This window comes from Pogona vitticeps, chromosome 4 (assembly GCF_051106095.1).
Source record: "Pogona vitticeps strain Pit_001003342236 chromosome 4, PviZW2.1, whole genome shotgun sequence".
In the NCBI taxonomy this organism is placed as follows: domain Eukaryota; kingdom Metazoa; phylum Chordata; class Lepidosauria; order Squamata; family Agamidae; genus Pogona; species Pogona vitticeps.
The window spans coordinates 90,089,247-90,103,559 of NC_135786.1; the positions used below are offsets into that span (position 1 = coordinate 90,089,247).

Here is a 14,313-nt window from a genome sequence, read left to right on the forward strand (position 1 = left end):
AAGCCGAGTTGAGTCATGAGTGGGAAGCAGAGAAATACCAACATCCTGAAGAACCTGATGAGAGAGGGTGGGTCCGACACTCATGTAGTGGGACTATCTGTGCAATACGGAGCGCCCCTCTCCTGAAGCCAGAAGCCAAGGGATGGTGGGGGGGGGTCAACTCCTTTGAGTCCATGGGACTATGACAAAAGTTGTGTTTCAGAAAGTTGTGGCCTGTTGCCTATGTTAGAAACGTTTGTTCCTGTAAGCAGTGTGCTGGTGGATGTGGGAGAGAATAAAGATGAAAATTTAAAGGTTATAAAGACTACGCCTTTATTATTTCCTGCCGAAGAGGAGGGTCCGTCCCAGGGAAGGGATGAACCTGTTCACATCTGTGCTTACTCTGTAGGTAAACTTTCCCTACAAACTTAGTTAATGTATACATACATTGATGTTTTAATCATATTTGTTCTTCTGACATTTCCATATTATGCTGAAGACTGAAAGCAACCATCATTCTTCAGTATTTAAGCTTATTTATTCAGTATAACCTGGCACATGGCATTAACTTATATTACAGAGACCGCCGAGAGGTCATTGCTGGAAGCTCACCTCATTTGGAATGTTTGCAATACTCTTCTTTGCCAAGCATAAATAATGGATGGTTTCTAGTGGTTGTTTTGTTTCTATTAAAGGTGCAGGAAAATTATTAAGCTAAATTCTTTGGCTTTATGTGTGTTTGGAGTGGAAATTTGTGTTCTGGGGACTAAGAACAAAGAGATGAGATCTCAAGTTAACTTAATATTGCACAACCAGAATTACAAGTCACTTTTGAGCTGTTGGGAGTAGATGGGTGGTGGTGGTTTAGTTTTCTAGAGGTACTGCTAATTAACTGGTGACCCATTTTTTAATCAAATTCATGGGAGTTTGCTCATCACTAGGCTTAAACTCTCAGCTTCTATTATTTCTTTTGTTCACATGGGCTGTCATAACTTTCTGTTGGTCTGATTTTAAAATAATATAAAATGTAACTGACAGAGCATGTGTACAGGAGTTTTAAGCAATGTAATTTTTAAAAAGCCACATGCAGAGTATAAATTGTACTCTACCTAGTGTGTGTTTGTGCCAGGAGTTGATAGTAAATAACATTATCAGTTGGTCTTTGTTAAAAACATTAAGTAACTTTTACTGTTTAAAACATATGTGGAATAGAATAAACTTACAATGTTTAGACATTTGGTACTTGTTGCATTAAATTTGTACTTGACTTAGTTAATATATCATCCTTAAACCTGACAGATATAGTTACTATAGTAAATAATTAATTCTCACATCCTAACACTATTATGTCGAAGGGACATGGTGGTGCGGTGGGCTAAACTGCAGAAGCCTCTGTGCTGCAAGGTCGGAAGACCAGCAGTTGTAAGATTGAATCCACGCAACGGAGTGAACTCCCGTCGCTTGTCCCAGCTCCTGCCAGTCTAGGAGTTTGAAAGCATGTAAATGCGAGTAGATAAATAGGTACCACTACAGTGGGAAGGTAACGGTGTTCCGTGTCTAGTTGCGCTGGCCACGTGCCCACGGAAACTGTCTATGGACAAACGCTGGCTCTACGGCTTGGAAACGGGGATGAGCACTGCACCCTAGAGTTGGACACGACTGGACTAAATGTCAAGGGGAACCTTTACCTTTACCTAACACTATTACATATTTGACCATATCTGACAAAACTGCATCTTACTACATATTTGCCCTGTCAAAGTCTATCAGCCCTATCAAACCCTGTCATCTCTATCTGAGGGACTGTTAACTGACACTTGCTTTATATACCTGTCAGGATAATATCAGGCACTTTCTGATTGGTCAGAATGCGTCACTATGCAAATACCGCATTCTAGTTCTTCCTATACTAAACACACACACACTGTGTTAAACAGTTACATATTCCAACATCTTTACTAGTGACTTGGATTTGGTTGGAGGGCTCATTAAACTACAGATCTATATATAAGGAACAGTATCAAACTTAGTTAATGTTGTTTCCTCCAGTGATGCATAACTCAAAAATTAATACCTCCCACTGCTTACAACTAAACATCTGAGTATGTGTTTCAGTCACAAACAAGACTATTGTCATAGCAAGCAGTAAGTAGGAAAAAAAATTAGAGACAGTGACATGGCATTTCCTGACATTTTGAATTGAAAGGTTTGTACTCTTTAAAATTAGTTTTTAATTCATTAGGTAAGGATTTGGTATACTACATTCTTCTCCCTTTACAAAAGAATTGATTGAGGGGAATGTTTGTAGAAGTTGTTTATGATAACATGTTTTCTTAGATGCTTGCTATTCACTTTTTTACACACTGAAGCTGAGAAGTTTGTTAGGCATTATATTAATTCATTATGTTAGAATATGATCCAATAAATTTTATGCAGAAATACATCTTTAAAAAGCAGAAGGTTCTTTTGTGGAGAGCTGCCCATACTACATTACTGAAATTTTCATATGCATTACTAGTCATGTATAATGCATAAAGCTTTAGTTTAAATCTTTGTGTTTTTGTGTCCAGGATGAAGACACTTGTGAAAATGGCATGCCCAAGGAATTTCAAAAGATGCAGACCACCTGATTGAAGATGGTGGCTCTGTGTTTTACTCCATTTAATTAGTAAAGTAAGTAGAAGTTATTATCTCCAACATTTAAGATACATATTTCCAGCAGAATTTGCTAATAAATATTGAATTTAGAGGGTTCAGAAATAATTGTAAGCATCGGTATCCATACCAGCAAATTAATTGTGTATGAACACGCAAATATTTTCAGTGACCAGCATCAGAATTTCTACAGGGAGGCAGACAATAATTTTGATCCAGAAATACCCCTTGAGGGCCCTTGTATAAATGAATGGGGAAGGGCTTTGGTATATGGAAATCAGTTTTTAAATTCCCTCTAATTGGGGCCAGAGTACTGCCAAGAAACACAGGAATGTTTTTCGGTATAGGAGAATTGGCAATTCCTTTTCCATGCTGTTGAGAGGAAATCATGCTGTGTGGAGAATATGATCTAATTGCATCAGACAAAAAGTATTTATTCTCTGTGCTCATCTAGTCCCCAAATTTACTATGTATGAAGTTCAATTTGGACATAACCTTAAGTTATGGCTATTAAATCCTAATGCTGTTGGTATATTGTTAGATGCATATATTGCATGACTCACTCTGTTACTGAATACCTTACGGAGCTACAACATGTAAAAGATTTGTTAGGTCTGCAGTCTTAGCAAAAAGTATAGCTGCATTTTTATTACTTCATGAAATGTACCTTCTGATCAGGGGATGATGAGTCACCAGCTAAGCATTTCTCTCCTTTCTTCTTGTTATATTTTCTTTTGCAGTTGCCACTGTTCCATAAGAAAGTCATGATTACATTAACTGAACTCAGATGCTTAGCAGATGCCCAGTCTTCATACCAAATCTTGAAACCGTGGTGGGATGTCTTCTGCTATTATCTCACCATGATAATGCTGCTTGTTGCTGTTATTGCTGGGGCACTCCAGCTTACTCAGACTAGATTGTTATGTTGTCTTCCTTGCAAGCTTGAGTTTGACAATCATTGTGCAGTGCCTTGGGATCTGGTTAAAAGCAACATTAATGTGTCCTTCAGCTCTGCAACACCAATAATTCGCCCTCTGAGAATACAGAACTATCTTCATCGTCAGCAGTACTCTTACATTGACGCCGTGTGTTACGAGAGAGAGCTTCACTGGTTTGCCAAATTTTTCCCATACTTAGTGCTTCTCCATACTTTCATTTTCGCAGCTTGCAGTAATTTTTGGCTTTACTATCCCAGCACAAGTTCAAGGCTGGAGCATTTTGTAGCCATTCTTCATAAATGTTTTGATTCTCCCTGGACAACACGTGCCCTGTCAGAGACAGTGGCTGAACAGTCTGTGAGGACTCTGCCTCTCTCCAAATCAAAAAAATTTATCTCCTCACCAAGCAACTTCACAGAACTGGACAGTAAGCGGCAATCTGTGTCCTACTCGCAAACTGGACTAGAAACAGCTGGAAGAGAAAGCTCTTCAAATGTCCTAGACAGAAAAGAAGGAGAACAAGCAAAATCTATTTTTGAAAAAGTTAAGAGGTTCAGGATGCATGTTGAACAGAAAGATATCATTTATCGAGTGTATCTAAAGCAGATTGTGGTCAAAGTCATTGTGTTTATATTGATAATGATTTACGTTCCCTATTATTTAACCTTTGTTACACTAGAATTTGACTGCATAGTTGATATTCAGGTCTTTACTGGCTACAAGAGATACCAATGTGTTTATTCATTGGCAGAAATTTTTAAAGTGCTTGCTTCATTTTATGTTATTTTGGTGATCTTATATGGCCTGACGTGCACTTACAGTCTGTTATGGATGGTGAGAAGTTCACTGAAACAATACTCTTTTGAGAAGCTGAGGGAGCAGAGTAATTATAGTGATATCCCTGATGTGAAAAATGATTTTGCCTTTATTCTTCATCTGGCAGACCAGTATGACCCCCTGTATTCTAAGCGGTTCTCCATTTTCCTGTCTGAGGTGAGTGAAAATAAGTTGAAGCAAATTAGTCTAAATAATGAGTGGTCTTTAGAGAGACTGAGAAGCAAGCTGGTACGAAATTCCCAGGACAAGATGGAACTTCATCTTTTTATGCTTAGTGGTCTTCCAGATGATGTCTTTGAACTCACAGAGATAGAAGTTCTCACCCTAGAACTCATCCCTGAGATTAAGCTTCCTTCATCAGTAAACCAGTTGCCCAGTCTCAAGGAATTAAACCTTTATCATTCATCGTTAACTGTAGAATTCCCAGCCTTGAGTTTCCTGGAAGAGAATCTCAGAATCCTGCGTCTAAAATCAGCTGACCTAAGCAAAATTCCACGCTGGGTCTTCTATCTAAGGAATCTCCAGGAATTGTATTTGACAGGATGCTACATGCTAGAACCCCAGAATGGCCTCTACAATGAAGGCTTTCAGGAACTTGTGAATCTGAAAACAATTCACTTAAAGAGTAGCCTTTCACGCATACCTCAGGTGGTTACTGACCAGCTGCCTTCACTACAAAAGTTATCTATTGATAATGAGGGGAGAAAACTGCTAGTGTTGACCAACTTGAAGAAACTGCTGAACCTGAGAACTTTGGAATTGATCAGCTGTGACCTGGAACGCATTCCACATTCTATCTTCAGCCTGAATTATTTGCATGAAATAGACCTGAAAGAAAATAATCTCAGAACGGTAGAAGAAATCATTAGTTTTCAACACCTGGAGAATCTTTCTTGTCTGAAACTGTGGCACAATAATATATCCTACATCCCAGTGCAGATTGGAACTTTGGCAAATCTGGAGCAGCTCTTTTTAAACCACAATAACATTAAAAAAATCCCACCACAGCTCTTTCTTTGCAAAAAACTGCATTATTTGGATCTTAGTTATAACAAGCTAACCTCTGTTCCTGATGAAATCCAGTATTTAACAAATCTGCAGTATTTTGCGATAACGAAGAACCATGTAAGTAGAGGCAGAATGTGGGTTTAAGATGAACCTGCTATTTTCCATATCTTTATTTCTTTCCTGTTAATGTAGTGACTTTAGCCTAATAATGTGTTCTGTGTTACCATAGAAGGAGCTAAGAAGGCTGATCTTTATTTAGTCTGATGAATTCATTCATGTTTAAGTTTTTAACTTAAAGGGCCTAATGCAGTCATTTAATGATTTAAATAGCCTATTTGTTTGTTTATTTGTTTGCTTTCAATTTCTTTACCACCTCATTAGTGTTGTTGTTCTCTGCACAGTTCACAATAGAATCATACATTAAAATATTATATAATAAATAAATAAAAAACCTAAACCCTGCCACTAGCTAAAACTGCCTCTAAATAAAATTACATGAAATAAAACCCATTTGGACATCTCAGGACAATATTCGCACTAGTAGAAGGAAGCTTTATATAATTAGGTCTTAAGTAGCTTTCTTAAAACAGGGATGGTGCCTAGTGAACTTCTATAGGAAGCTTGTTCTGAAGGGAAGTGGTATCTTTTTTGCCTCTTTAATATCAAAGACTGTGAGGAATGTGTGGGACAGTAGCTATTTTGCGTGAGAGATGTTCTACAATATTGAGGCCCTAAACTGTCAAGGGCGTTATAGGTTATGACCAGCACCTTAAATTGAACACAGAAACTAACAGGGTGCCAGTGAAAGTACGCCAAGACCAGGGATCTGTGTTCATATCCGCTGGTACCTGTTATCAGATTGCTGCCAAATTCTCGACTGCTGAAGTTTCTGTACTGACTTCAAGGGCAGCCCTACATATTACAGTTGTCTAGTTGAAATAACTACCAGTGCATGAACCACTATTAGGCATTTCTTCTCCAGGTAGGGGTGCAGCTGGTCAACCAGCCAAAGTTGATAAAAGGCAGTCTAGGCCACAGCAGATATTTGTGCCTCCATAGAGAGGGCTGGGTCCAAGAACATCTCAGGCTACAACATGATCCTTCTGGGGAAGTACAACCCCATTGGGGCCAGGTAAATATCTTTCTAACTGATCCAGTGATCCTCCAAATAGTAGAATCTCTGACTTATCTGGATTCAGTTTTAGTTTGTTGGCCCTCATCCAGTTCCTTATCAATGTCAGACAGCACTTGAGGACCCACACAGCAACACCCACAGATGATGAAAAGGAGAGATAGATTTGTGTGTCATCCACATGTTGATGGCAATGAACTCCAAATCTCTGTCTTACTTCTCCTGGTGGCTTCATATAGATATTTAAAAGCATTGGGAAGACAGCCAATCCCTTCAGGACCCCATAATGCAGGTCTCAAGGGGTGGACAATGCCTTTCCAAGCTGTACTGTATGAGATCAGCCCTCAAGAAAATCTTGAAACCACAGAAGAATGGAGCCCCCAATCCCTAAAATCAGTGGCTGCCCGAGAAAGATACTGTGATTGATACTATTAAAGACTGCAGAAAAATCTCAGAGGACCAGTAGGGTTACACTCCCCCTGTCTACTTCCCTCAAGATTGTCTTGTGGGACAACTAAGATGTTTCTCTCAGATGGTGCAGCCTGAACCCCAGTTGAAACTAATCTAGTCTGTTTCATCCAGGAACACCTGCAGCTGGTCAACTAGCTAATTAATCTCTCAGTTGATTGGCCCAGGAATTGAATGTTGGCCATGGGCTTGTAGTTGTTAAGATCATCCATTACTAAATCAGATTTCTTTGGAATGGTTTCCTTTAAATGGGAAGGTAAATTACTCTCCCACAGGGATTGCGAGTAGCCCATTCCGTGATAGTTTCCTTTCCTGACATAGAGAATTTAGTGTGATGGATGGGAATTTATTCCTCGTTATTGACACTTTGTCACATTCCTTCCACTTTCATTTAAAGGTGTGTTTCATGCAGATGTAGCAGTACCTGGATTGATGATAAGATAGGTACCATATTAGTTTTAGAAGGGTCTGGTTCACCGTTGTTTGAGTACTCATGAGGCTGCCTTGGGTAAGCTGAGTGGCTTTACCCTCTACAGCAGTGATCTCCAACCTTGGGCCTCCAGATGTTCTTAGACTTCAACTCCCAGAAATCCTGGAAAGCAGAGGTGGTGGTGAAGGCTTCTGGGAGTTGTAGTCCAAGAACATTTGGAGGCCCAAGGTTGGGGACCACTGCTCTACAGCACTGGTTCTTAACCTTGGGTTACTCAGAAGTTTTGGACTGCAACTCCCAGAAGCTTTCACCACCAACTGTGCTGGCTGGGGTTTCTGGGAGTTGCAGTTCAAAAACATCAGAGTAACAAAGGTTAAGAACCACTGCTCTACAGTACTTGTATAGGTACAAGGGTTTAACTGTGACCACCTGGTCATCTCCTGGAATTTGTCCCTAGTTGCTAGCATGGGAATAATAGAAACATTGCAACTAGTTGATATGAGGACATGGTAAGCATAGTAAGTAAAGGACTTGATGCCTGAAATGTGTGCATTAAGTACTTTCTTGTGATCCAACGTTTCAGAGAGAAATCTCTTACATTTGATTTCACCATATACGGTGGAAGCTTCTTCTTCATCATCATCATCATCATCATCTTCATCATCATTATTATTATTATTATTATTATTGTCATTGTCATTGTCATTGTAAGTATATACATGGTATATCCATACAACGAAATTCACACAGGCACCCAGAGACCAGACTCACATGCACACACATAAAAATTCCCCAAACACTCCCCATCCACTAAAAATCCCCTACTAAGAATACAAACATGTACACCACAGGCTAAGTAACACTGTCCAACTAACTATTCACTACTGGTGGTCTTTAAGCTCATTATTAAGTGCAATTATAGCTCTGGGATAAAAACTGTTCAGAAAACGTGCGGTACGAGTCTTAATTTTTCTATATCTTCTGCCAGATGGCAATAGTTCAAAAAAGTTGTAAGCAGGATGGGAAGAGTCAGGGCAAAATGTTGTGGGCAAAATAAAAATTCAGACTTCCATATTGATTTGTGAAATTCAAGAAACCCTAAATACTAATGATCTTCCTCTTAAGACCAAAGTGGAGAGGCAGGTTTTAGTTTTATTGAACAATTCTTCAGACTGGATACCAAATGAGAAAAATAGGCTGCAAGCTATACACAGCCTTCCAGACTTAACAGTGCAGTTTCTCAGATCTCCTCCAACGCAGGCACTCATGAAGTCTCCCCTCCGCCCCAAATGTTGAGTCACCAAAATAGCAAATAATGCACTGGGAAGTCTGTGGGGAACTCGGTGTGTTCTCTAAATAAAATTTCTTCCAGTCTCTTTCTGGGCCTCAAAACATTTTTTTTCTAGAAACTGGAAGTGATTGTCCAGTCAGTTGCTGTTGCTGAAAAGGGCCCTAGGGAAGACAATATAATCATTAGAGGGCAAGTCGCATCTCTCCAGGGGCTTCTGGGAGCACAATCTGTGATTTTAAGGACTCAAAACATAATTTTTCAGAGTTATAGGAGGGGCCCAGAGAAATCCGTGGTAGGACAAAAATGGTCCTTGCACCTGCAGAGGTTGCCCACCATCACACTAGAGCAGTGGTTCCCAACCTTGGTTCCCCAAATGTTCTTGGGCTAAAACTCCCAGAGGTCTACACCATTAGCTGTGTTGGCTAAGATTTCTGGAAGTTGTAGTCCAAGAACATCTTGGGCCCACTGCACTGGTGGGTCTTCAGTGGTATAGCCTTGGATTTAGGCCAGCATGTTCCTCATAGATTAGTTATTGTTTTCATCCTAGGCAAAATGTTACAAGTTGTTCCACAGGTAATGGGACAAAGAATAAATGGGTACTTTCATTTAAAAAACATGAAATATAAAAGAGAGCCTTTAAAAATGATTAAAACCTGATTCAAGCATTCATTGAAAGAGAACAGAAGTAACAAAAGCACTGCATCTCATACCATATTCTCTATTCTTGCTCTGGTAAGAACAACCCTTTTTAATGTCATCTTTATTAGGAGCTACTTATACTGTGCATTTCTATTTACCATCTGTAAGAAATCCTCCACTCTGCCACATCTGTTCCAAGTTCAGCTGGAACAGTAGCATACCCAATATCCTCAAATGCATCCACACATTTCTTATCTTGTTTTCTTCTATCTCTTCAGAGACACTGGTTTTCCAACTTAGTTGGCCTTATTTGAGCAATGAAAAATTGCCTCCAAAGCTTAAAACAATTTCTGGTACACAAGCATAGATTATAAATAGGATTTATAGGTTAATGTGTCTGAAGAAGTAGAATTAGAACCTTTACTATCAAGTGTGGCTGTAGAAAATCAGGATCCTGATTCATGTGGAGAGATCCCCATGGACAGCAGAAAAATCTTCAGATTCATTGTTCTAGTAATAACGAGGGGTGGGGGGATGGGGATAGAATAATGTGTTCTTTTCACCATGACTTTAAATAGATAATGCCTGAATAAGGGCTTTTGACTCTGCCACAGCCTGCTTCAGATCTGTTTTACTGAAGAAGGAGCTTATCTGAGTGTGATGCATATCCATACATAATTTCACTTGGCTTGTATCAAACTATTTGTATGATTGGCTCATAGCATATCTTTCTTTTATTTGGAAGTAAGCCATAACACGGATCCATTAATTGTTATAACTGATTGAGCAAAATGGGATTTCTTCGCTATATGAAGCTTGCTAAGGAAAAAAAAGTGTATTGATTGCTTTTGCATTTGCAAACACCTTGCAACTTAGTGTCTTTTTCTGTTTTGTTTAGATTGAAGCACTTCCAGATGAATTGTTTCAGTGCAAAAAACTGCAGTACCTCCTTCTGGGACATAACAGCCTGACACATTTGTCGCCTCAGATTGGTGAACTCTCCAGTCTTCTTCATTTGGAGCTCAAAGGAAACTATCTGGAGTCATTACCTGCTGAGCTAGAGGAATGTAGTTCTCTGAAACGGAGTTGTCTGATTGTGGAAGAATGCTTATTAAAAACACTTCCCCTTCGAGTGACAGAGCCTGTGCCGATCTTGGACAAAGCCTGAGTTTAAGAGAACTGTCTTGTGTGTACAGGCAAAACCCTCTGGAGTTCTTAAGCCCCAACTCTGAAGAAAAATATGCTTTGCTTCAGATTTGCAACTCTACGTTGACTCAAATCTCTCTTAAAAATATGTACACATTTACGTTTTAAACATATACAGATTTGGCATGTATATGCATGCATCTCATGAAAATCTGAATTGTGAATGAATGCGTTCAGAGCTAAGCGGAATAGTGTTTTAATTATTTTTGAGTGGCTGAGATAGAAAAATACAGTTTGAATCTAGTGAGAGCTATTTTCCCATGCCACTGTTATTTCAACAATAATTTATATATTTTCCTGTAAGGACCAACAAATAAAGCTTTCCTGATATGTTTACCATTGGCCCATTTCTGGTATGGAGAGGGAGCTTTAATGGAGGCTGTCTTGTATAAAAGATCATTGTTCAGTGCACTGAGGAATAGATTTAAAGTCAAATAGTTTCAGTATTTTTGTAAGTGATGTGGATAACTTCATCAGGATTTTTTCATACCCAACCATAATTCAGATTCCATTGAGACATTCCACCTGGCATTGTCTAGAATATACCACTAGCCATCATGCCATCTGGACTCCCATTTATGTGGCTTTAAGGAGTGATAACAGGAAGAACACTGTGTACATAGTGGAGCATAAATATACCTGGTTTAAAGGTGAAATCAAGCATTTGAGAACTATGCAAGTTGTTAAGTTTAACATGAGAGATGTCTTTTGTGCTACGCTTAGTATGTATAAATGCAAGTTTTTTAGCCCTTGTCTCTAAACTTGAGATAGCAGTAGGACTTCAGTATGATATAGAGATTCTGTTTCTGTGCCATACCAATGGCTGTTTTATCTTTCCCAGTTTTCCTACTCTTCCCCAGTTTGTGTACTAATATGCTTCTGGGGATGTTTCAGAAATGTGCAGCAAGTTATAAAAGGGACGATACAGTTCAAGCATTTAGAGATGGTGTACTGCAGATTATCTTCACAAAAAGGAAAATAGTTAACGTTATGACCTGGAAATGGGTGGCCCTATGTACTTGTCTCTTATTCATTGCCAAAGGTAATGGAAAACTTCTGTTACATATTCACATTACATCTTTCTGAATAGTCACAAAAGCAAATAAAAGTTCACTTGCAAATACAGGCTTTGATCCTAACAAAAGCTTCGGGATCCTCTCCTTGGTGGAATTGCTATGAAACCATATTTCTGTTAAAGGAGAAGGTGGGAGGTGGCTTTCAACACTTTCCCCCCTCCCAGCGACCCCTTGCACGCCCCCCAAAAAATGTTCCAGACCGTAGGAAATTCCTTGCAACAGAATGGGGAATGATCCAGGAGCTGTAGAAGGAAAGAAAGGGGAATGATTACATCCACTATCCTCCACCTTCATCCGGCAGCAGCCTTTGCTTGGCCAGCATCCCTTCCATGGGCAGAAGGAGCTTTTATAGAAGTTATGGTAAAACCTATGGAATTTTTCATATCTCATATCTATTTCAGTGCTGCTCTGAGACATCTTTGTGATTTTTGATTCCTGACACAAAAATGTAAGAACTTGGTAGCATGCATTCAAAGAAAGAGTACTTTATATTTCTGTGTGATGTATTCAGGTGTTCTGCTTACTAATGTTATGCCTATTTTGTGAGACTGGGTTGAATGAGATACTAGAAATGTTTGTGACAAGTTTACATTAGTATGTGCTTTTAAAAAAAAAATCTTTAGAAATAGCTCAGTTCCATTATACCACAGAACTCAGCTGTGTTAAAAAGAAAAAGAAAATCTCACTTTGGTAATATCTGTCCATTGTAATAATTACATTCCAAAGATCTTTTAAATAGCTCTCAGGGAACAGAAAATGTGTTGTTTTATGTCTAATTCTCCCAGCCTTTTATTTGGCAGAGGAGGGGGAGATAACAGCTTAATTATTTTGTTGAGGCATCACACACCAAGTAATAAATAACCTGTGACCATTATCCTAATGAACATGTGCTTGTTGCATTGGACTATATTGGGAAAGCATAGTCTGCATATTTCAGAGTCTACTTGTGATGAGAGAACTTTGGAGTTGATTTTTGTCACACAAAAGCAGCAGACCTGCAGCAACATGGACCTCTGGTCTTCATGAAAAAAATTAATCATGTGATTGGGATCTAAGCCTCCATCTTACCACTTTTCACACATTACAAAATTAACTGAAATCTCCTCATCTTTGCCTCTCTTTTTTCCAGGATTGCTTTTCCTTTCCTCATCTTCTGACTTGTTCGTGTGAGCCAGTCTTATAAAAGATGTCATTAATATTGGGCATTAGAAAGTGATAGATACCTTTATTAAGAAAAAAACTGAAGCTTTTAAAGTAGATCCTAAGGTGTGAGGGAAAATCCAGTTGTGATTACAGTGGCAAGGTCCATTTTTTAAATGGAATCTGAGATTTGTTTTTAAATAATTTTAAATTTATTATAGTGTGATTTTTAAAAAATGTGTACATTAACTTAGCCTTGGAATGACTTTGATTTCTTTAACATTCCTTCTGTCAAAAAATTTCACCGCCCAACATGCATAGAAGTAGGAAGGGTAGCAGCAGATTTCTGTGTTGCCTTCCTAAAGGAACAGTGGGAGCAGGAAAGTGCTTTTAAAGAAAGTCAGCATAAACTTCTGACAATGAAGACCTGTTTTAAAGCCTGTAGCCACGATATACAAGCACAAGTGCATGACAGTTTGCTTGGTTATGGCCTAACTCTAAGTTAAATAACTTAAAGCCTAAGATTTTCCCCTTTCAGAACAGGACATCAGTCAAAGTCTTAAAGGCTGACCGTTCTGACCTTAATGCATGCCACAATGTGCCTTTTTGGTTTCATTTCTGTATCTTGACCCCACCCTTCCTTCAGTTGGCGGAGCTGAACTATATGTCCTTCTGAAACCTGCTGTTTCCCTTCTTCACACTAAATCTTTTGTATCCGAATAAAGAGAATTTGAGTGAGTTAATTTCTAAACCCACCACAAGCATAGGACTGATTATGATAATGTCAAATTATCATAGTTGTTGTATATAGCCCTCATTTTGTACACAATGGCTTTTCAGTTTCTTTCACTACTGTAATGATGTTGGGGTTTGGGTGGAAGGAGGGCGGGAGTGTTTTAAATATAGTCCTGCGTATACTGGCAACCTCTGTTGAAAGTATTTGAATAAATTCAATTAACTTCTCCATGCTTAATCCTAGTTGTGTGTCAACAGCTTCCCCCCCCCCCAAATTGGTAATGAAACAGCTTGAGAGGTAAATCTTTAAATATTATACGCACCACTTAACCAAACCTGAGCATTTTTGTAACCCATTGGCTAGAATGTTACTATGTATTTCCAAGTGGTATACCTTCTAATGGCAAATCCTTGCACGTTAGGAAGTCAGTGGAGGCATTTCCTATCACACACTGAATGACTGGATTGGTGTGCGATGGGAAGTGCCTACACTAACTTTCTAACTTGTGGCTGCTGAAAATTATTCCACTGGTATTACCCCAAATCAATGGATTTCAGCTATTAATTTTCATGTGGGAAAGTTATAGATATATCTCACACGCTCACCGAAATCAGTGAAATCTAAAAGTGCTTAACTGACTAGGCTCTGTCCTTAGCTCTGCATTTGACACTCCTTTGCTTACTGCATATTAGCAAAATATTCAAATGTGACAAGTGTTGTAAAGGAAATACTGTTTTTAAAAAGTGCTCAACAAAGTAGTGATGGTGGTGGAGGCAGA

General features: G+C 38.9%; 1 protein-coding gene across 2 annotated transcripts in view; it reads left to right on the top strand.

The window, feature by feature from the left end:
• LRRC8B (leucine rich repeat containing 8 VRAC subunit B) overlaps positions 1-13,761 on the top strand; it is a 42,614-nt gene extending 28,853 nt beyond the window's left edge. For both annotated transcript variants that reach the window (XM_072997914.2, XM_072997915.2), the window contains 3 exons: positions 2,550-2,652; positions 3,375-5,534; positions 10,276-13,761. In XM_072997914.2, the coding sequence (XP_072854015.2) occupies positions 3,399-5,534; positions 10,276-10,545 (2,406 nt within the window). In that variant the 5' untranslated portion in view covers positions 2,550-2,652; positions 3,375-3,398 and the 3' untranslated portion in view covers positions 10,546-13,761. The remainder of the gene's footprint in view (positions 1-2,549; positions 2,653-3,374; positions 5,535-10,275) is intronic.
• Positions 13,762-14,313: the final 552 nt, after the last annotated feature.